General features: G+C 40.0%; 1 protein-coding gene across 4 annotated transcripts in view; it reads right to left on the bottom strand.

Annotated features, from left to right (window-relative positions):
- Window positions 1–23722, bottom strand: part of pard3bb (par-3 family cell polarity regulator beta b) — a 217349-nt gene that overhangs the window by 10671 nt on the left and 182956 nt on the right. For all 4 annotated transcript variants that reach the window (XM_032529556.1, XM_032529554.1, XM_032529555.1 and 1 more), the window contains exon 23: window positions 12627–12703. In XM_032529556.1, coding sequence (XP_032385447.1) covers window positions 12627–12703 — 77 coding nt within the window. The remainder of the gene's footprint in view (window positions 1–12626; window positions 12704–23722) is intronic.

The raw sequence follows: 23722 nt of genomic DNA, 5'->3' as shown, positions 1-23722 counted from the left end.
GAGGACAGCGGCGAGCAGATGAAAGTATACGGTAATATGGTAAGTGCTTAAAGTAAAAAGTATGAGAACAAAATGCAGTGAGAAAGTTGAACACATGAGCACAAAAAAGTAAATAAAATTGAAGTCTTATAGGAGAAAAAGAAAAGCAGTTCTGAAAGAAAAAACAAAAATAGATAGAGGACAGAGGAAGAACCCATTAGAGGAAAGAGAGGGGAACCCAGGGATGAGGGCCTTCCAAATGGTAGGAGACTGTTGCCCGGGAAACACAGAGAGGGCAAAACAATGGGGATTTGGAGTGGTGTTTCGCATCACATGCCATTTAGAAACTGAGTGATGAAGCTACAGCCAAAAAAAATCACGAAGAGCGACAATTAACTGCAGAAAGCTCCTGAAAAACTAAATTCTGATCAACATGTCAAATGAGAGATCAGCTGAAGGATCAAAATTCTAGGAAACATGATCCGTACTAGCATTTCTTAGACAGACTAGAGAAAATGGCAGGAGTCCTACTTTCTTACAATCTTCATTTAAAATACTAAAAATAAAAAGATGTCCCAGAAGACTGAAGAAAATCTGCAAATAAAGACATAAATGTGTGTAAATCGCAATTCTTAGATCAATATTGCATTTTCTGTTAAGAAAATCTTCACAGGTATTACTTTTTGTCTGCTTAAATGAAAGAAAAGAAAAAGAAGCCAAAAGTTACGTTAGATGGTGGTGTGAATCTTCACTGGTCTCACGATTCAATTTGATTACATTATCCTGTCAACCATTCGATACAATTTAACATCCCGATGCATCACAATGTAGCACCTCCTCAAATGTGTTATATATTGCTATACATAGTTTTCATCAACAAATTCAAGGAGTCACATGTATATGAACTCCCATTTTTATTGCATTTTCTCTTAAAAAAGACCCTTCCTGAATGTAGCGGAGTCTGAACACAGCAGAAAAAGCCCCGGAGGTGACATGGAAAAAAAAAGAAGTAATAATAAAAACCCAAAACAATACTAGATACTAGCTAGCTACTAAGGTTAGCCTGCAGTCATTGACATCAACAGTCAACAACAATGTCCATTATAACACTTCACGTTGCCATATATTAAATAGTAATGCTTATCAAAATAAACGTTGGATGTATTTAGACAACCAAGGAGATGTAATCATTATGTTGTGGTACTAGCTAGCGTGCTAGCTAGTAGTGTGCTAGTTAGTAGTGTGCTAGCTGGTATCTAGCTACTACCCAGGTTAGTAGCTAGCAGAAAAAAAAAAGCAGCGACCACAAAATCAACAAGCAACATCAGTAGGCAATAACCGATTTTGGTCTGTCACAGCATCAATGCAGAATCATCCTTGTCCGCATCGTGATGCATGGATGCAATGATTCAGTTCAACAACCCTAGTTTAAACCAATATCAACTTTTAGACATTTGAATGTGCAACAGCCATGAATACAGATTGATGACACTGGCACTGCATTTTCTGCACAGTGAGTAAGTACATGCATGGGCCATGTCAATATACACTAGATGACATTCTTCAAACTAAAGATGACATACAGTTATGTAGGGCTGGGCAATATGGAGAAAGTCAGATATTGCGATATTCTTGTCCTAATACCTCGATATTGATATTGTGGAGATATTATAGGGTTGACAACGGGTGCTTTCACACAATATCTTCACAATGAGATTTAAGATACATAATCTTCAGTAATGTATATATAATAACTAAATGGGTAAAGGTAAAAATAATAAAAGAGCTAGAACAGTCTGGTAACACAGAAAATGACATCACTTTACTGTAATGCAGCCTTTAAAGCCCGGAAAACACAACACTTAAGCCATATTAGAATATTTGGATATCCAAAATCTAAGACAATTTCTAGTCTCATGTCATGATAACAATATAATATAGACATACTGCCACGCCCTATAGTTATGGCAGTATCATACATAACCACTTATAGGCAGTATAGTGGCTAAGTTCCTTAAACATCATGAAATCCATTACTAATAATACCATATCCCATTCAAAAAGTCCCCATCATTTCACATCTTGAGCCAATAAGGTCCCCCCTCAGCAAGATGTAATAGTTTCAAGCTGGGGACATGCTGCTCTGTGCATGACCACAGGATACAAATTGCTGACAAAATTATGATCCCTCAATAGCCACTAATTTGGTGCATGAAGAGGAGTTCTGAAATAGTGCTTGAAACAGGGAGATGGGGGATTGTAAAAACTATGTAGGGCCGTGTATTCATTTGAAAGGACTTTAAAAGGGGGACACAGACACATGCACATGATCTCAGTTTGTGTGGTAAGAAAAAGTTATGGTTTGCACTATACCTAATGCACAAGCAACTTTCAACATATAACTCCTCTACAATGACTTATGTTCATATAGTTTCACAGAAAACATTAAGTGTATTTGCAAGTTTAGTAGTGAAAGAAGGACAGCAGAGCTGAAGGTAAACTTGTCCATCACTTCACTAACTTGACCGCAGCAGCCTGACTGCTTTATTGAAACGTCAAACCACTGCCTGTTGCAGTAATATGAGCTGCTTCCTGTTTCCACAGATTCATAAATCATCATAACAATTTATGGTGCGTTCCATTTGGTATCCAAGGATTTGACAAGAGCTTGATTTTTGCACACACTCATCTTTTTACCTTTCAAAGTTTATGTAATTGGGAGATAGAACTTTGCATGGATGCAGAAACAACATTTTATTATTTAACTTTCCAATAGAACTTTGTGAATTCCTGAAAAAGAGAAGAAGCTTGTAGCAGCACAGAAACGACAGATGGTCATTAGGCTGCTGCCAGATGTTAACATTTCAAAGCTGAAACTTTTGAAATGTAGGAGCCGTGGTCCATTTTCTTGTTCTTTGGACAGAAATAAATAATGTAACATTCCTTGATGTGTTTTCTACATTTTTGGTGATGAGTTAACTGCCATAAAGTGAAATCAACCCATCACCAGCCCTTAAAAAAGCAAGCAAGATGTGATGGACATTTTCAAAGTACAGCATGAGTAATCAACCAAAGGGAAAGTGTCAATGTGCCACTATGCACAATTTGTACGTGTGTATATTTGACAACTTGTAGCGAACCTCCTTTACTCCACATGAGCACAGTATCACTTGACATCAGATCAACCCCAGCATACCACAACAACCTGTTGAAAATTCACAGGCTGGGACCTAAAAGAAAAACTTCCTCCCTCAGGGCCAGACACATGAAAGCATATCATACTCTTGTCCTATGGATCTGCAACACATTATGGGTTGTAACTCAACTTTTTGTCCATGATCAAGATCAAAGCTGTGACTAGAACTGTTCAATGCAGCAACGGGTGAACACATCAGAAACACTAGAAGCTCAAGATAGGGTCAAGAGAGAAAAAAAAGAGAGGGAAAAGGGGGGGGGGAGGAGTCTATGAGAGGCAAGGTATTTCTTAGTATCCCCTTCATGCCTAACAAACAAGTAGAGACTCGATGAGTCCAGAGACACACAGGAAAACAACTGGACAAAGGGGGGGATTGTGTCACAGTTGTAAAGTGGTCTGGGAAACTCTGAGGCCTGGTTGGGAGGTCTTTTCAAGAGAGATCGAGAGACATTCCCATTTCATTTCCCCCATCAGCAGAGTGAAATAATATTCAACAATGTCCTTTTCACCCCTAAGTTCAGAGAGAATGAGAGGGAGTAGAGGAGGGGCTGAAAGGGAGAAAGACGAAAGGCAGAAAATGGAGGGAAACAAAAGAAGAAATGAAACTAAAATAGACACAGGATGTAACATCTGCTTTCTAATTACTGACCATCCAATTATCATCATAATGAGGAAGTGACAGCCTTCCTGGAAACATCAATTCTGATTGGCTTGTTTAATCCAATAAGAGTAATAACAAGGACAAATGGGTAAGGGTGTTTAGCTAATCCAATTGGATCATGGCTGTGGTTTGAACAACTGATCGCTGATATCAACAGAGATCCTTGGAGATTAAACTCATGTTTTAATCAAAGTTGACTTAGTTCAGTTCTATGTGCTTCAAAAATCCCATTCCTGGGATTAGTTTATGATATGCGTGAGTTAACACACCTTGTCATTATTTGTCAGTATGGTGGTTGCTGCACTCCTTTTTTAGGATATAGTTTCTTTCTTTCTTTCTTTAAATTTTCCTGCCACAATTTAACACTGTTAAGAGTAAAGATGAGCCTGGGTTTAAAGATGCCCCCCCCCCCACCCTTTTGTTCTTCTTCTTTGGACTTGTTTTGTTCTTCTGTTTTTTGTTGTATAAAGAATAATATAGGAGAGGCAAGCATGTGTACCGAAGTGTGTGTGTATGTGTTGTGTGTGTGTGTGTATTTGTGTATACACACCTTTGGACAGACCTTAAATCCCTGTTTGAGGGTCCACAGTTGGTTTAAAGATTCAGGTTAGAATTAGGTTTAGGGTAGGGTAAGGGGCAAGGGAATGCATTACGTCAATGTCCTCACAAGAATAGAAGTGTGTGTCTTTGTGTGTAAGAGACAGAGAAAGGGAGAATGTGTAAATGGGATATTAATGGTGCACACATGGTAGGGGCGCAACCTGCTGTTGGTCATACACACTCATGGCCATCTACTGACCTCAGAATAACCACACATGCACCCGCACACACACAAAATAGGCATGAGTACATACTAACTAACTGAAGAAAAGGTGTTTCAGGCATCCATTATGCTGAAATGTTACAACAAAATCGTAAGAGATCTAAGGCAGCAACTTTCCAGGTTTTGATTCCAGCCAGGAATGTTCGCTAAATGTCAGACACCTCTCTTTTTTTGTCTGTAGACTCTTAACTAATAAAAGGAAAATTTGCAGCTTTAATTCATGCCCGCTCTTGAAGCACAAACATTCTAGTCTTAATCCACAAACAACGGACCCTAAAGACACAGTATGTAACAACAAATTACCTCCAGTGTTTAAAAACTGGTTCTTTTACGAATAGAGGTATAGGGACACATACTCCCAACAGGGGTCCTTTGTTTCAGTATTGTAACACGGCTGAGAAAAAAGTGAGATGGAAGGGGAGTATGGGAAAATGATGAAATACAGAGAGACGGTATGATGTTAAGGATCTAAAAAAAAAAATAAGAGTAAGAGAGTTAAGAATGCTATTATAGGATTTTGGAGCACAGACCATAGTACAGAATATAAGAACAAGGAAGTTACTGATTATTTGAATGAGCTAGAATAAGATGGTAACGGACTAAAATCACCTGGAGCAAAACGCTTGAATAAATAACACATGCATTCATATTTACCATTAGATAACATCAAACTTCAGCATCATGCTAATCCAGCATACATAACAGCTAAAAGTTTGTATCATAAAATGGTTTCAACGTTTCAAATCAACCGTTCGATTTCTCCAAAAGTGCCTGTGTCTCTTTTTAGGATACATTTAAAAACACTGAATACTTTTTTATAGAGTCGCAACCATAGACCGTTAATATGAATGGACAGAGCATGTGTGACGTCACCCATTGGTTTGTGGAGATCAGAAATGAGTCGTCGGTTTGCGTTATGGGCGCAGCCATCTTGGTTGTCGGATGTGACGATTTTAGAGAAGAGGGCGAGTGAGAGAGAGCCACCGACCGGTGGGCGGGATATACAGTCTATGGGCGGAATCTGACTGACGTTAGCTGAGAGTTAGCAACGCTGCTCTACCTTACCCTTAGCTAACCACTTTCACCACCAATGTGGTTGCAACTGCAGCTGAATATTCAGGTAAGATTTAGCTTCACTAGGTTTTAAGTATATCTTTGTCCCATATAGTCTATGTTATATAACATATAGAGTCACATTGCAAAGTAACGTATCTGAGTTACCATGTAAATTGTCTGTAACGTTAGCTTGCCGCTTACTAGTCTATGGTAAAACATGCTACGTTAATTTTTTTAATTGAAGTTTACTTCTCGTAGTTTAAACGTAGTGTCAGCGAAATGCTAAACGGCAATTGTCAATGCTTATCATATGTAACGCTATTAGCACATGTTAACCAAGTTTCTTATAACGTTTGGCTAACTGTAATAACCATAATGCACAATATGTGCTACTGTTTGCCCTGTCAGTCTATAGTTGGGCATTTAACCTTGACATGCTGTTAAGAGCTATGTTAGCAGAAATAAGCTTATTTAACTAAGTTACAGTTACACTAAAGAACAATGGACTGTTGTTGATTCATGTGTATTCTCCTGGATAATTAATGAAGTACAGTTACATGCTAGTGTGCATAGATATTTAACTATGAGGGGCTCAAATGGAAATTGATGATTCTTTCATTCTTTTAGAAATGAGTGCTGAGAGCCACGATGGCATGTTCACCCCCAAATGCCCCAGAATAAGCAATAGTATTAGTTAATTTTCTTTTACTATATATTGTATAACATTAAACTTTAATCAGACTTTTTTACAACTAACCAAGGTAATAAAGCATTTTAAAATAGTGTGTAATTAAGTGCTGTTCATTTAACCTTTTTCTCTATAGCTTAAATATTTGCTTGGCTGGTCTGGGGTGGAAGAGACTTCTCCCTTTTTTTTTACCAGCCCCTACAAGGAAGAGCTGTCCCGGACGTCCCCCTTATTCACTGGGGCCCGGAATGACCTAGAGATGTCAAGGGCGTCACCTGTCGCAGGGATGGAGGAGGCCCTGCAGCACCTCCCCCGCAGTATCCGGGCATGATAGCACAATGCTGTAAGAGTTAAATGTTAAGCTGTATTTTTATATTGGGATTTGTAATGTCAACCATTTCTACTGAAATTAACGTGTGACAGAGATTCACGACCTCTTTATTATCAGACATGCTTGTGACAGTTAAGTTTGCCTTTACCTTAACCCACAGCAGTTTTTTATGTGTGAATTTACTCTTGTAAAAGTGAACTACATTATTTAATTCATATATTTTTTAAAAAACTTTAGTTTTTGGTTAATTAATTTTTATAAAGTTGATGCCCATTTCAATTTTGAAAAAAAGGTCCTTCTAAAGCTACATTTGTTGTTTTTCTGAAGTAACATAATAAAAACCTCCAGCATTGTAGCATACAAGAATTGATCATTTTATAGAATTTGAAATTGATAAAAGTGTCTTTCATTTTGGCTTTAATACAATAAATGTTACCATACTTTCTTTTCTTTGTATTTTGAACATTTTTAGTGGGAAATTGAAAGTCCCCTAGGTGCTTTTTAATCTGTGCAGGGCTATTGTAAATCATAGCGTATGTTTTCCAATTGCAAAGGGAATTAAACAACTTATTAATTCAGAAACCCTGATTAAATCAAATCAGGTACATTTGATTTAATCATTAGTTACTGACATTTTAAAGTATGAAACTAAAACCATAAAAGGACAGCAATGTAAATATTTAATTCTAACAGACATAAATACATAAAATATAAAAGACCCTTTATGTAAATTCCCAAACATACTTAAACTTTTGACTGCTAAGTATATTCATTATTTTTTCCATTTTAAATATTATAAAAGTTTAATCCACAAACTACTTAATGTTACTACTATCCCCTCTCAACTACAGCAAAACTAAGTCCAACCACAAGAAATTAAACCTTGAAGTGCCAAAAGTTGGTCTGTCCTTTCAGCAGAAGACTGAACCAAAAATGATTTTCTGGCATTTTTACAATCGAACACCTTTGAGAATTTGGATGTGGTCAACGCTCTGGTTTCCACATCCGATGAAATGGCACTAAATACGCCGTCTACCCCAACAGGTCTTCCTTCTGGAGGCTATACAACAGGTCTTCCTTCTGGAGGCTCTGCTCATTCAGTTTTCAGTGTGGATACCTTTGTAGTTCCAGTAAAAGACATACATGTAGTTAAAGGGATTGGTAGATCACAATTATTATTAATATATGAGCTAATTTATGAACACACACTAAATTATTTATTTAAATTAATAATACCTGCTTGTCTCTAAAAACTGATCTTCCTCAAAGGTGAACTGCAGACGTGACTTTTCGTGGTTCCTTTGCTGGTCTCTCTCTCCTCATGTTCACCAACCTGCTTCAGCCGGCCTCATCAAAAGGAAGTCTGTTGGAAATAAATTCATGTTTTGCATTTAGAACTCACATCCAAAGGTGTATATACTATCAATTTACACTAACAAAGGCACCACATCTGTTATTCATCTGTAATGAAATGATTGATAGTATATTTTAAAAGATTAATATAATGTCATACCCCACGTAACTTTACAATAATGTCTAATTGTTCATGTGCGCCATTTTATCGCTAACAATCTGACCCACTCCCCCCCCCCGGAGACCTCCGTCTCCAAGTCAACGCGCTCCCTCCCCCAGCTTAGTCCGTGTGGTGATGGGGATGCTGGGTTGGTGGGTGCCGCGGCGAGGGACAGGGTGCCTGTAACCCTCGCCCAGAAAGATCCGCAGCCCCGACTGGGGTGGGGTGTGCAGGCCTCGCCATGACCGTCTTTCGCCCAAACTTTCGGGATACATATATTTGACTCAAAAGCAGGTCTACGTTTGACGTACAAATCCGCCACACGAAGATATGAGGGGTTATGTCTGAATCACACGCTGTTTCCCCGATGATCTTACCCCCTGCTAATAGGGTTTATGAATTTGCAATATAACGCTAGCTACATCAGGGTTTGATTTTAAGCTAACGTTACCATTTCATGCGCATCGATTAGCACTCATACCCCCTTTACAGATCAACAGATCAAGGCGAATCGTTGGCGAGATCGGTGCATACCTACTGTTCGACTGTAACATTAAATATATTTTTAAAACTTTTATACATAGACTGTATGCGTTTAACGGTCGCATAGCCTTATTAGTTAGCCCGCTAGCTTGCTTAGCAAGGGCAATCTAGAAGCTAGCTAACTGATATTAATTGAGATGCTAACTTGGCTAACGAAAAACTGTATTACAACCCAAAAATATATTTACTTACCGGAAAAACTGAACTGCGATTCCCTTTTTGTGTCCTGCCGTGCACCCAACGCTGACAAAAACATTATTATCCAACCAAGTTTTCCAGCCACAGCGATGAAAATAGTCAACCCCCAAAATGAAGTTCACGTGCCGTGGACAAACTTTGCTAACACTCTGTCATGATTGACAGCCGAGAACTGTCATCACATCATAGCCACGCCCTAAAACACCCCAGGCTTTATCGCCTATTTTAAAATCAAAGAACCGTAATTTCAAAAAAGAACATCATTCTGTATTGCAGAATACTTAGAACTAGCGATCAAGACCATAAAATCTTATGAAGATGTTTACTGAGGTATAATCAAGTGAGAAGTGGCTCATTTCTCCATAGATTCTATTGAAACCAACCTCTTTTGCAACCACGCGTGTCGCCCTCTGCAAATCAGATAGAATGCAGGGTTTTAAATTCTTCGCAGTGTTGCACCCTTTTTGAAACCGGATGCTCTGTCCACTTATATTAACGGTCTATGGTCGCAACATATGCAAGACACCCTCAACAGACTCCTCTCTATTTCACACAGTGACATATGCTGACAGTTTGTAGGTAGTGTTTGTGCTTAAGGCAGGGAAACATCATCCACTGCTGGGTCATGTTTCAATTTTAGAGCCATCAAAATCTTGTCTCCTAGAGATAGAGATAGTGCATGCACACACACACCGTACCCAATGTTCCAGTTAACCGACTTCGAGTCAAACAGTACCTGACTAAGCAACCCCACAGCTATTTATGGACTCACTTTGAATAATAACGCACACTCCCAAATACACGCATACACAAACAAGGTCCCTCCCACACATACATACAGGTATACAGGCATGCAGACATTAGATACACACGGCCAGCTTGCTATTTCTGGGCCGGTGGCAAAATAATATGTTTTGGTAAGGTCAACAGGCTGGATGTGGTTTCCAAACATGATCTCTTTCTCTGACTCTCTAGATGCTGAAATAACTCTTGAGTTAATTGACAGCAGGAGAAATGCGTATGCAGAGATGCAGAGGCAGGGCAAAAGCTAAAGGGAGACAGAAGGAGAAAGAGATGTGTCCCTTTCAGACAGAAAATATCTCAGTAGGGAGACATTTATGGGTATGTCTTTAGTAAAAGCTTTTTTGGCTTTCAGATTAGTGTGTTCATTGTGGTAAACGTCTATTGACTCAAATCTGAGAGGCTGTTATGGATAGAAATGCAATATTCACATAATATTTGACACCAGCCACGTGAGACTATGCACTACAAGGCATTACGTACATGCATCTATATGGCGGTTTACTGTTAGCCCATCCATAAGGGGAAAGCAGTTCTCTAGTTTAGAGGGTAGACCAATATTAAGCCATTTCTTCAGTCAAATCTGATCAATAAATTCCAAAGCATTTAGAGCATTGCTTCCTATGCAAAATCATCCCATGTGAGAAGGCTATACCAATGTAACTGTTTAAAATCACAATTCAGCCGTGTACCAAATGTTTCAGAACCGTTACCAGGCACATTATCAGAGTAACCTTTATGGAAAAATAACTGGGGTCCTTTTCAAACACGAGACCTACATGAAAAAATGTAAAATTGGCACAGCATTTTGGGATTACAGAGCATGTCTGAAAGTGGAAACAGAGACAGGGTGTACAGTATGTGAGTGTGTGTGTGTCCAATTTCCCAAGGCTTTTCAGATACCACAGCCAGACCTCAAAACTATCATCACTGTTCTTGCTCCCATCTGCCAAAGTCATCACCCACACAGACACACTCTCTCTCTCTCTCGCTCTCTCTCTCTCACTCTCACACACACACACACACACACACACACACACACACACACACACACGAAAGAGGTGTGAAATAGCCATCCCTCACCATTTTAACAGGGGTGGGAACCTGGCTATAAAGTTTCTAACGTTCTAAACTTCTGTCTGTTGTTCCTCTCATTGACTCTCTCTCTCTCTCTCTCTCTTTCTCTCTCGCTCACACAAACAAACATTTGTTGTTGGTTTGTTAGTCTGCTGAGGTGCTGGTTCTAAAAGGCGAAAAAAAAAGAGGCGACATTTTTTTTAGAAACAACTTCTCAGAGTTTGTACTGGTAAAGTTTACACTTCGTTTATTTTTAGACACAGAGTTTACAGTACCGTGATTTCAGGCATGTTAAGGGGCTTTATTTAAGTACATTACCACAGTACTGTTTATCTTTGAAAAATGGGACTAAAACGAAAAAAATAAGTCACTGTGGAGGATAGGAGAAGGAATTTAGAAAGGAAAGTAGAGGAACAGACAAAAATATGGAGATGTAAAGATAGTGAACGAGTGAGGAAAAGAAAGAGATAATTAAAGTTAGGGGCCTTTCAGGCAGTGAAAGTAAAGATTGCAAATGAAAAATGAGATGCTGCAAGACCGGGAGTGACTGATGAAGGTTGTAAACTGTAGTATGTGTTTCACATTGAGAGTAACATGTTCAAATGGTGAGTTGACAGCTGTGCTTTTATACAAGCAAATTACAGACCTACTTTTAAACAACTATGGCCGTTCTGGACCTGAATATTTATCTGGTTACATCTGAAAACACATGAGAAATAAATGGAAAGAATCCTTCACGAATTGATGAGTATACCCAGGAAGCTGTTATTGTTCTTGTGCTGGCTAATGTTAGTGATATGTCATGCTGTCCAGGGAGGGTAACAACAAAATGCACTGGGCAACAGGCTAACACATGCTGCACAGAGATAGTAGAGTGGTTAAGGTCCAGACTTGACAGTCAAGTCAGATCAGAGTTGTCTCTCCAGCATACTCTCCTCCACTGCCTACTGGCTTTTAACTGTTTAAATAAATAGAACAAAATACAGGGGAGCAAGAGGCTAAGTCTGACTGAAACAGATGGTGATAAACTTAACTAGAAGATATTGGAAAATCAAACAATCAAATACATTTACAAACAAAAAAATTATCTTATGATTACAATGTAATAAAGATGTTGTGCAACGTCTTCAAAGGTCATACACTTTGAAATCCTGTAATAGCAGACCTGTGATGGATGCAAAAACATTTCAGTGAGGACCCACTGAAAATGAAAAGTGTCTTATTGTCTGACATCAGCTCATGTTGCTGATTTAGAAGAAGAAAACAAGCTGTATTACATGAGAAATCCACAATGAGTTCCTTACGCTGTAATAATGTATTTGCAATATAATGTTGTGCAGTTCTCGAAATTGTGTTGAATTTTTATTTTTAACTTACAACAGACAGTTGCTAAAATAAATAAAATTGAATAAAATGTGCTGCCTCTGTTAGTAAAGAAAAGAGTAAAGAATTACACCAAAGAGTGCACTCATTAAAAAAGTACTGTTTGTGCAAAGTAAGTTTTGGTGGGGGAGCAGATCTAGGAGTCAGGGATCAGTTTTCAACCCCTGTCTGAGTGTGTGTTCCCCAGGGAGGGGGATAAGGTGAGTTCCTGGGCTGAGGCCGAGGCCTCCAGAGACACACAGACAGACATCCAGACTACACAAATTTAATTAGCGGCTTCAAAGAGAAAAGGAACAAAAGAAGAAAAGAGTGATACCTGCAGTAAAACATTTTCTATTTGGACCTCCTCATACAAAGGGAAGGAAAAAAAGCCTTACCTTGGTAAGGAGGCATACTGACGTTCCACCTCTTCATAACGTGGTGCCAACCGATGATCTGTCCCTCTGCCTGGCATCTGGTAAAGAGAGACAATTTCTTAGTTTGAGTATGTGTGCAGAAAAAAAATATATATTTCCCTGTCCAATGTAGTGATATCTGGGAACCTAAGCATGTGTAGTGCATACCCATAAGCCCCTTTCCTTGTATGTGTGTTTGTGAGTGTGTTTCTGTATATGTTTGTGATACAGAGGTTGAGGCCTCCGTCCTAGATTAGGTTACTTCAAAACAGGATGGAGTTGTCTAGCTCACACACACGCACGCACGCACGCACGCACGCACGCACGCACGCACGCACGCACGCACGCACGCACGCACGCACGCACGCACGCACGCACGCACCACGCACGCACCACACACACACACACACACACACACACACACACACACACACCACACACACACACACACACACACACACACACACCACACACAGTGCTGCAGTCTCATCTTCATATTTTGAAAAAAAAGATTAAGTCAAGCTGCTGACAGTTCAATCTCTCCTACTTCTTCTTTTACTTACATTTCACTGGTTCTCTCTCCCCCTCCCATCTCATTTTCTCTTTCTCCACGTATTTCCACTCCTCTCTTTTTTCCTCTCACACACACACACACACACACACACTTGCTTTCCCTGAGATTATCCCAGTCTATTCAGTAGGGAGATTCCAGCTGCCGCTGCGCTCCTTTAAGAAGTCGACTAAACCCCAAACGTCAACAAGCCCCATTAACACACACACACACACACACACACACACACACACACACACACACACACACACACACACACCACACACACACACACACACACACACAAACCACACACACACACACACACACACAAATATGTTCTTTGTAATACCCAGGGAATATTGTAAGAGTCTTTTTAACATAATGTGGGGTGAGAGAGTGTGATATGATTCAGGTGATTGCGTGTTGAAAGTCTGCATACATGCTGAACTGCAACAACAAAAGCAATACTTAGATTCATACCGTGTCTTTAGCGTCTGTAAAGTAGAGTCTCTTCAAATAGCCCATCACAATTAGTCTATCACACCTTTAACACTACTCAAATGGTAACTTTGTTCATAACACACATCTCTATCAGATACAATTGCATAACACATAACCATTTCTCTAGGTACACTGTTGTACCTCCAACAGGACATTATTGTAAGACATCTGCACATTTCGGAACCATAATGTCCGGTCAAAGCAAGGTGTGCAGAATGAAGGTGAAGTGGTTGTGAGTAGGTAAGGGAAAAAGTTGAAGGTTTTATAGTAAACTAGGCTCTTCTTCTCTCCTCAAATAAAGATCATGTTGTCAAGGCAAAAGGTGCAGAGAATTAGATTTTACAGACTACAGAGTTTTTCCTCTCTCTCTGCCTCTCCTCTTCTCTCTGCATTCCAAGGAAGGATGCCAGGAGGCATATAAAACAGATTTGCAGCTCCTGCTTTATTTTGAACACCTGTCTTTATAGCTTCAATATCTCAGGTAGAGAGACAGCGGGATATTAGGCGGGAATAGAGAGGTGGAGTGAAAGAATGAAAAGGCATTAGATAGAGAAGAAAGGAGGAAAAGAGAGATAGAGTGAATGCGAAGTAAATGAGTTTGGATGAAGAAGAGCAATATAGAGTGGAGGAGGGTGAATTATAAAACAAAGGAGTAAACGGGGTGAAGACGAGGACGACAAAGAGGGGAGGTGAAAGGGACAAAAAAAGACGAATGAGGGAATGAGAGATAGCGAGAGGGGGAATGAGTGCAACATCCGGTGGAGACTGAGAGGTGTGTGCCGATCGGCGCGTGTCCGTGTTATTCTCCGACATGCACTCGAACAATCACTGCTGATAGGCGGCAGAAATTTCAACGTAGAGGAAACACTCACAAAAATGAATTGTGTGTGTGTGTGTTAAAACATTATTGATTTTTAGACAGATGAACACAAGAAAATGTAGTGTCACACAACGTAGTGTTAATTTCGTCAGCCGAGACAAGACTAAATATGTTCGTCAACAACCTTTTTTTCCATGACAAAGACGAGACAATAACGAGACTGCACCGATGTCCAAAAATGCTAATTAAGACTAAATGAACTTGTATTATTGTTGATGAAAAAGACAAGACTAAATTGTTTTGCATAAAATAAAAACTAAGATAAAATCTCTCTTCATTTTCATCTACAATCGTCTCTACTTTTTCACCATGAGATAGAACTAGAGCAACGCCGCGGTTCAATCAGGCGCTGCTCGGCTAGGGCTCATCTAGAGATTTGGCGTGACCCCTTTTTTTCATCTAGCCGTCACACATCCAGGTAGCGATGGGGCCCGGGTGGAGAGGGAGGAAGCCTGGTTCAGTCTGCTGGAGAAGCCGCTACAGCGCGTAGCGATGTCCCCCCGGCCCCGGGCAAGGAAAGGAGTGCTGGCGACGCGGCTCTTAAACAGCTTGCAGAGTGGCTGCAGAAATTAATGCAACTGCTGACAACAAAACAAAGTGCTGTAGATTGTATTTGCGTGAAGGAAGAGGCTCGATATAAAACCAGACACATTTAACAAAATTGAATTCATTCATCCATTCACAAAAATCATTTTCAGGTAATTATGACATTTAACCAATATTTGAGGTATGTGAAACACTATTTGACTAAACTGGTTATCATAAATAATCTAATAATTTATTTAATATAAAAGACAAATGTTTTGACTAAAACTAGACTTAAATGACAAGACTTTTTGTCGACTAAAACTTGACTAACAAAAAAAGATATGTGAATGACTAAATATGACTAAAACTTACAAGGACATTTGGCAAAAGGCTAAAACTAGATTAAAAATAAGTGACAAAAGTAACACTAATACAATGATAAAGCAAATATAGCTTTTGGGTACATTTCGCACTTTGAAAAAATATGTTGCAAAGGTAGCAAAATAAATACGTCTGTACTGGAATATGCTTATACCTAAAAATTTGATAATCCCAAAAACAAGTTAGCCAGAGTCAGAAGCTCCCTTGGTTTGTAAGTGAGCAGATTGACTCGCCTGCTACCACTGTGTGTGTGTGTGTGTGTGTGTGTGTGTGTGTGTGTGTGTGTGTGTGTGAGATGTCAAATATTAGTAGACTCTCAGCACTCACAACTGGAGTACGGTGCAGGAACAAAACTATGACAGCTGAGATTGTGGACGAACACGCATGTTTACTCAGGCTCTGTCACACACACACACACACACACACACACACACACACACACACACACACACACACACACACACACACACACACACACACACACCAATATGTGCACACCATTCATCTTCCCCACACATAAACAACAGTCTCTCTCATGCACGCAGCCAATCACACCCAACTCTCTCTCTAAGCACACACGCACAAATTTAAACACACTCCCTCTCGCTGACAGGGCTGTGGCAGTGTAGTGCACTGGTTGGGGTAATGGTCTAGTGAAAAACCATTTCACGGCATAGTAAGCAGAGGAGAGGCAGAGATGAGAGCGTGGAAATTAAGCAGAAGAGACTGATACTGGGGAGGGAGCAGACACCACACACACAGAAAGTGACAGAGACACACACACACATACATATGGAAGTATATTGACGACAAAAGATTTGTCAGAGCGCAAAACAAATTCTGAGATCTACTCAGTCTGCACAGGAGCGACTTTGTTAGAGCACAATCACATTTCAGCGTGCTCTCGATTCTAAGTCTGCTTTCTCAGTTTTCTCCAGCTGTTTTGGCAGCTTCTTCGCACTTGAGATCTCAAGAGGTCGCTTGCCAAACATTTTTGAATAGCAAGCTGCAACAGGTCAAACCAACATCTGGACAACATGGTTGTGTGTTTTTCAAATGCCAGCTCTAGGTTTTTGTAAGGAGTGATTGGAAACCGTATAGCTATTAAGTATATTTGATATACATAGCTCATGTCTTTATGCATTATTGTTCAGTGTACAATTTGAGTTATTGTGAGTGTGTGTATCCACATTGTTGAATAAAGTTTAGCCAAATTCTGGCGGCCCATGTGATCCCCTTACTGTCACCTAGTTTACCTGTATATTGGATTTGCTCCACACCGATTCAAAAAATGCTGTTGCTTGGAACGAGCCACAGACCATAATCATTTTATGGCTATTATTTTTTAGTTTGAACCATTTCTTTTTTAAATCTGACATGTAGTTGCATCAGATCGCAGTAAACCATCCCATATCAGGCTCATTGCATTGTTGAGGGCCGAATTCCGCTCAGAGTTTCATTCATAAATGTTTTTCTTATAATGCTTACAATAACTGTCTCATTCAAATTATTCATAAAAACGAAAAAACAAGAAAAAAGAAAATCCTATATTAAGTTCCCGAAAATCACACTACAAATAGAGGTTAACACAAAGCCAAAACAGCCACAAAGTATTAGCAAGTAGATACTTACTTACTTAAGTACTTCAATAAATCTTCAGTAAATCAATTTGACTCTCAAAATTACTCTGCCATGATGGCTTAAAAACTAGATAATTTGCCAACAAATTGTGATGTGTTATTGTGATTTTAATCATTACAGTAAGAGTCAATGTGTTTTGATTTTCTCAGTTTGAGTTTTAGGGGATTCAGACTTGCAAAAGTGAGCTTGAGCAGCTTTGATCATTACGAGCGTGAGGATCCTTGTTGCTGTCTCAAATGTAGTTACACAATTCCTCTTGCTGCTCAGATCATCTGTTATGCTCAAAAATCTGTCCCCTCTCACGTACAAATCTCATTCTGCTCGTACGAATATGAATGTCGACAGTTGACATGCAGATTGAGCAGCACTTGAATGAGTTTGGTGCACTCTCAACTCTCTTGTCGTCAATATGCTTCCATACTTGCACAAGCACACACACTGTTAGAGGGGTTCTTTCTCCTTTCAACAGACCCTTTAATTTACCCATAAAACACATCATCCCATCACTTTCAACACACACACACACACACACCACACACACACACACACACACACACACACACACACACACACACACACACACACACACGCTCCCTCCCTCTTTATCTTATACACAGACACACACACACATAATGGCTCAAGCGTCCCATACTTTTCACTCAAGCTGTTTCAAGGATTTCAAAGGGATTTAGATCGACATGGAGCATTGGGTAGCTGCACTGCCTCAACGAGACTACTTAGCCAAAATGTGAAGGGTGTCTTTCTCTCTTCCATCTCTCTCTTCAACTCTTTTTGTGCTCCTCTTCAACACTTCTTCATCATCTCTCTCTTCCTCTTCATACCCCCTTCTGACTCTTTCTCACCTCCCCCTTCCATCCTCTATTCCTCTCCATGCCTCATCTTTTCTCTTCATTAAGCAACTCTCCTTAAGTGAAATACAGGCTTCCTCTGAGCACTGTTAAATCTTCACTCTTACTTAAGATCTCTTTTTTCTCCCACACCCTTCATTCTGTTATCTTACTCCACCTTCCTATCTCCTTTCCATGCATCCATCCATCATTTATCGCTGAACGTTCTACTCTCTCCCCTCCCATTTACTTCCATCCTTATCCCACATCCTGTCCCCTATTGTCTTTCGCAACGCATTCCCTTGCTAAAATCAATGATGACAAAGACGAACAGCATGATCTCCATCAGTCACTTCTGCTCCCTTCTTCTACTTCTTCCTCTCTTCTTCTGTACACCCTCTTACAATCACTACCTTCCACACTACGTTTATTTTACTTTCAGTCCATCTATCTCACTACCAATGTCCTTTTCTCCTTTCGTAAATCAATAGTTAAAAGATGTTGCTTCCTTTCCATCATCCCTCCATTGTACCCCCCACCCTGCTTCCCACCCGTGTAAAAATCAATAAATAAGGGAAGACTGGTTCTAATCCGTATCAGTCATATCGTTCTGCTCAGCCAGCACTTTGGGCTGACTCAATTAAATCACAGCTCTGAAGAGACTTCAATATCTGTGTGTGTGTGTGTGTGTGTGTGTGTGTGTGCTGTGAACAAGCCTAGACGCATTTTACTAATTACTAACTACACTGCTAAAATAACAACGAAATGCTGAATTAGACCAGATTTTTGTTGGTCAATGGCGCGACCACTTACCGCTGCCTCAAGATAGCAATAAGCCAAGAATGCACCTGAACACACCTACCTGTAGGATCAACACGCCCATGGGCGCACAGATGGGCGCAGGTGCATTTGCTATTTAAACGACGTGGGGGCTGGAAGGTAAACAGGACCTTTGCGTCAGGCTTTGCACTGTGGCGGGTGCAAGATAGGGCCCAATGAGTAACCATCCTTTCTGTACACAGTAGAAATGTATATTCTTTGATATACACTCACCTAAAGGATTATTAGGAACACCATACTAACACTGTGTTTGACCCCCTTTCGCCTTCAGAACTGCCTTAATTCTACGTAGCATTGATTCAACAAGGTGCTGAAAGCATTCTTTAGAAATGTTGGCCCATATTGATAGGATAGCATCTTGCAGTTGATGGAGATTTGTGGGATGCACATCCAGGGCACGAAGCTCCCGTTCCACCACATCCCAAAGATGCTCTATTGGGTTGAGATCTGGTGACTGTGGGGGCCGTTTTAGTACAGTGAACTAATTGTAATGTTCAAGAAAACAATTTGAAATGATTCAAGCTTTGTGACATGGTGAACTATCCTGCTGGAAGTAGCCATCAGAGGATGGGTACATGGTGGCCATAAAGGGATGGACATGGTCAGAAACAATGGTCAGGTAGGCCAGGGCATTTAAACAATGCCCAGTTGGCACTAAGGGGCCTAAAGTGTGCCAAGAAAACATCCCCCATACCATTACACCACCACCACCAGCGTGCACAGGGGTAACAAGGCATGATGGATCCATGTTCTCATTCTGTTTACGCCAAATTCTGACTCTACCATCTGAATGTCTCAACAGAAATCAAGACTCATCAGACCAGGCAACATTTTTCCAGTCTTCAACAATTTTGGTGAGCTCTTGCAAATTGTAGCTTCTTTTTCCTAATTGTAGTGGAGATGAGTGGTACCCGGTGGGGTCTTCTGCTGTTGTAGCCCATCCGCCTCAAGGTTGTGCGTGTTGTGGCTTTACAAATGCTTTGCTGCATACCTCGGTTGTAACAAGTGGTTATTTCAGTCAAAGTTGCTCTTCTATCAGCTTGAATCAGTCGGCCCATTCTCCTCTGACCTCTAGCATCAACAAGGCATTTTCGCCCACAGGACCGCTGCATACTGGATGTTTTTCCCTTTTCACACCATTCTTTGTTAACCCTATAAATGGTTGTGCGTGAAAATCCCAATAACTGAGCAGATTGTGAAATTCTCAGACCGGCCCGTCTGGCACCAACCATGCCGCGCTCAAAATTGCTTAAATCACCTTTCTTTCCCATTCTGACATTCAGTTTGGAGTTCAGGAGATTGTCTTGACCAGGACCACACCATGCATTGAAGCAACTGCCATGTGATTGGTTAATTAGATAATTGCATTAATGAGAAATTGAACAGGTGCTCCTAATAATCCTTTAGGTGAGTGTAAATAAAGATTACAAGTTGATTGGACTTGACAATTTAAATCATTAGCATTTAAAGTAAAAACAATGCAAGCCAGTCTCTCGCTTCAACAAAGAGACAAGAGAAGAAGCCATATTGTCATTATGTTACAATGAATACAACTATATTGTGAATGCCCCGCCCTGTGGTGCTTAAAACAAACTTAATTGCACACATTCGTATGAAAAAGTGAACAAGTACTCAAAACATAAAAGAGGTGTCAGATTTTTAATTAAAGCAATGATGAAGATGGATGCGGAGTTGGCAGTGCAGTACAAGCTACAGTGATTACGTACTGTGGTGCATTGGGAAATCAATCCTGGAACTTCTTTACTAGTGAAAAATATATGCACACACGTGCACATGCCCGCACAAACAGGAAAAAAAGAAATCCATACACAAAAAAAATCAAATACTTAATCTTTTTTTTTCAGAGCCACATTCTATGTGTGTTTGATAGATCAATGCATCTTGCCATTTTAGTCTCTAGTGAGGGAGAAAAAAATCTAACACCTGTCGTTTCTGTGTTAAGTCAGTTATGCCTCAGCTTTTAAAATGCTACACAAAGAGAAATCTTACACCAGATTTCTTTTTGGTACCAGATGTCAATTTGTAATTTCTTCTCCTTCATTTCCTTTCCAAACTCACATCAAATTTAGCTAATAACCTTTCCTGGCCAAATGCAATTACCTGTGATGTGATCCACTTACACTAAAGGAAGAAAATAAAACTAAACTCCGTTTCTGTTCCCTACTACTCTTCAACCGTGTAGACTTCCTTGCGTTCATTCACCCCTGCCCTCCAACACAGGCTCGATTTATTTATTCTTTAACTCTCCATCAATGCATTTAATACTAGATGCCATCCCTTGGCCCATTTATCCATCCATCCATCCATCCTCGAGAAAGCAGTAATTGCTGCTGCTGTTGAACAGCCATCCATTTTCACAGGCTAATTACTACAGCTTCTTAATAAAGAAGCACTAAAGGAAAGGGAGTAGACTCACAAGACCATGCGTATTACATTCACACGTTCAGCTCTGCATAAACAGCTATTGTAGTGAGGCCTTTCCATAATACATAATTTACACAGGAGACAGTTGACAAAGTCAACTATGTTCGGATTAATCACTTAGATTTGCAAAAAAAAAAAAAAAAATGTTTTTTCTAAGTATTAAACAAAAGGGATGGAACATATTAATTTGGAGATTTAGATGTGCTTGTAAGAAGATTTAGTTTTGTTTGCATTAGTCTCGCTTTGCCAGACCTTCCTCCACAGTGCTGCAACGGAAGGTCTAGCATCCACACAGCATTCCGAGATGGGAAGAAAACGTGCACTGGTATTTCTTTAAACAAATCACAATTGTAACGGTGCCTCTGCAAAATAACCTCGGGAAGGAACTTGTTTTGGCGGAACATGTACATTAAAAAGTTGTTTTGAGCAGAAAACAGAAAACTCAGATTGGACAGATAGTCTAGCTAGCTGTCTGGATTTACCCCGCAGAGACCTGAGGACCAGGTAACCATAGTCCTCAGATTGGACAGATAGTCTAGCTAGCTGTCTGGATTTACCCCGCAGAGACCTGAGGACCAGGTAACCATAGTCCTCAGATTGGACAGATAGTCTAGCTAGCTGTCTGGATTTACCCCGCAGAGACCTGAGGACCAGGTAACCATAGTCCTCAGATTGGACAGATAGTCTAGCTAGCTGTCTGGATTTACCCCGCAGAGACCTGAGGACCAGGTAACCATAGTCCTCAGAAATCCACCGGGGTTTAAAATGCCAAAAGAAAGCGGAAGGTAACAGACATCTGACCGAAAAGAGCGACATCCAACGGAATTTCAGGTGGCACCGGAGCAATCTCGGAAGTGGAACAACATGGACATAGACTACCTTTAGATAGATCCAGCTGTTTCCCCCTATTTCCAGTCTTTATGCTAAGCTAAGATGCAGGTTGTAGTTTCATATTTTACATACGGACAGAAGAGTGGTTTCAATTTCCCCATCCACCACTCTGCCAAGAAGCAAATAGGTCAAAGTATTCCTTTCAGGGGAAATAAAAGCCTACAATACAGTATATCTTTCCGAGATTGATTAGAATTCCTAAGGAAAGTTACGCTTAACAATTGAATTATAATAATAATGCTTAGAGTTTTCTTCTCTTCTCTTCATAACAAAATAGATAGCACAGTTATGACCTGCTTGTAACATTATAACCAAATTTGCTTATTTGTTTACAACACCAAAGAAGCAACAGTCATCTTTATTCACAAAAATCTTCCTGTTGAAATGTCATTGGAGCACTAGAATAAAGGGCTAAGAATTAAGACTGGAGCCCAGTTAAATGTCACAGCGCCGTTGAGCCTCTCGTACAATTAAGACCACAGAAGGTCAATTTCCCCCATAGCACACAGCTTAGAGCGTCTCCAATGAATACAGTGATTAATACTATTTAATGCAAAGCGTATCCTGTTTATTTTGTGCAGGTTTATGAGGGAGTTAAGATTCTGTGTTTGTTTGTATGTAAGGATATCAGTACATGGAGCTATCATTCAAGTTAATTCCTCTAAAAAAAAGAAAAAGGCCTTTAAAAGCTATCAAGCAGGTGATAATCCCAACACTGTTGCAGCAAACAGCCACACACAGTCTGACACGCGCAAACTTGTTTTTGTCACTACGGAGGACAAGGCATTTTCCCCTGGAGACCCAACCTTAACAATAACTACTATCTGCCTAAACCCAACCCTAGGACTAAAGGACTAACTTTTTGCCACCAAATGGGAATTGAGTCTCCATATTTGAGAATTTGCTACAAGATTTTTATTGCTACACCTAAATTAATGAAAAGCACACACACACACACACACACACACACACAACCACACACCACACACACACACACACACACACACACACACACACACACACACACACATACACACACACACACACACACAAACATACACACACACACACAAACATCTGATTCGGAACAGTAAAAAAAAAGGAGCTAGCAGTGCATTTTTTTCATTTCAAAATGCGGCTATTTTGGTTTGTTTATATACCTATATATTTTAGGAAGAAAGAGGGAGGAAAGTGATGAATCGAGATAGAGAGAGAGAGAGAGAGAGAGAAAGAAAGAACAAGAATAGGGAAAACGGCAAGTGAATTGGGAGAGAGAGATGGGGATAAATAAATGATAGTAAGAAGGAGGGTAAGGTGATAGCAGAGAGGATAGGATTATTCTCTGCTGCAAAGCCTTTGGAGCAATACACACAACCCCCCCCCCACACACACATACACACGCACAAAACCACACAAACACACAAAACTACACACACACACAAACACACAATATTCAGCTGTGTGCACACTTTACCAAATACACGGCCATTTGGTGACATAGATACATGCCGTAAAAATATCAAATGAAATACTGAACACACACACAGAATCACACAAACTGTACACATAC

The sequence above is a fragment of the Etheostoma spectabile genome, chromosome 11 (assembly GCF_008692095.1).
Source record: "Etheostoma spectabile isolate EspeVRDwgs_2016 chromosome 11, UIUC_Espe_1.0, whole genome shotgun sequence".
Taxonomy (NCBI): Eukaryota; Metazoa; Chordata; class Actinopteri; order Perciformes; family Percidae; genus Etheostoma; species Etheostoma spectabile.
This window is presented reverse-complemented; position numbering and strand designations above follow the sequence as displayed.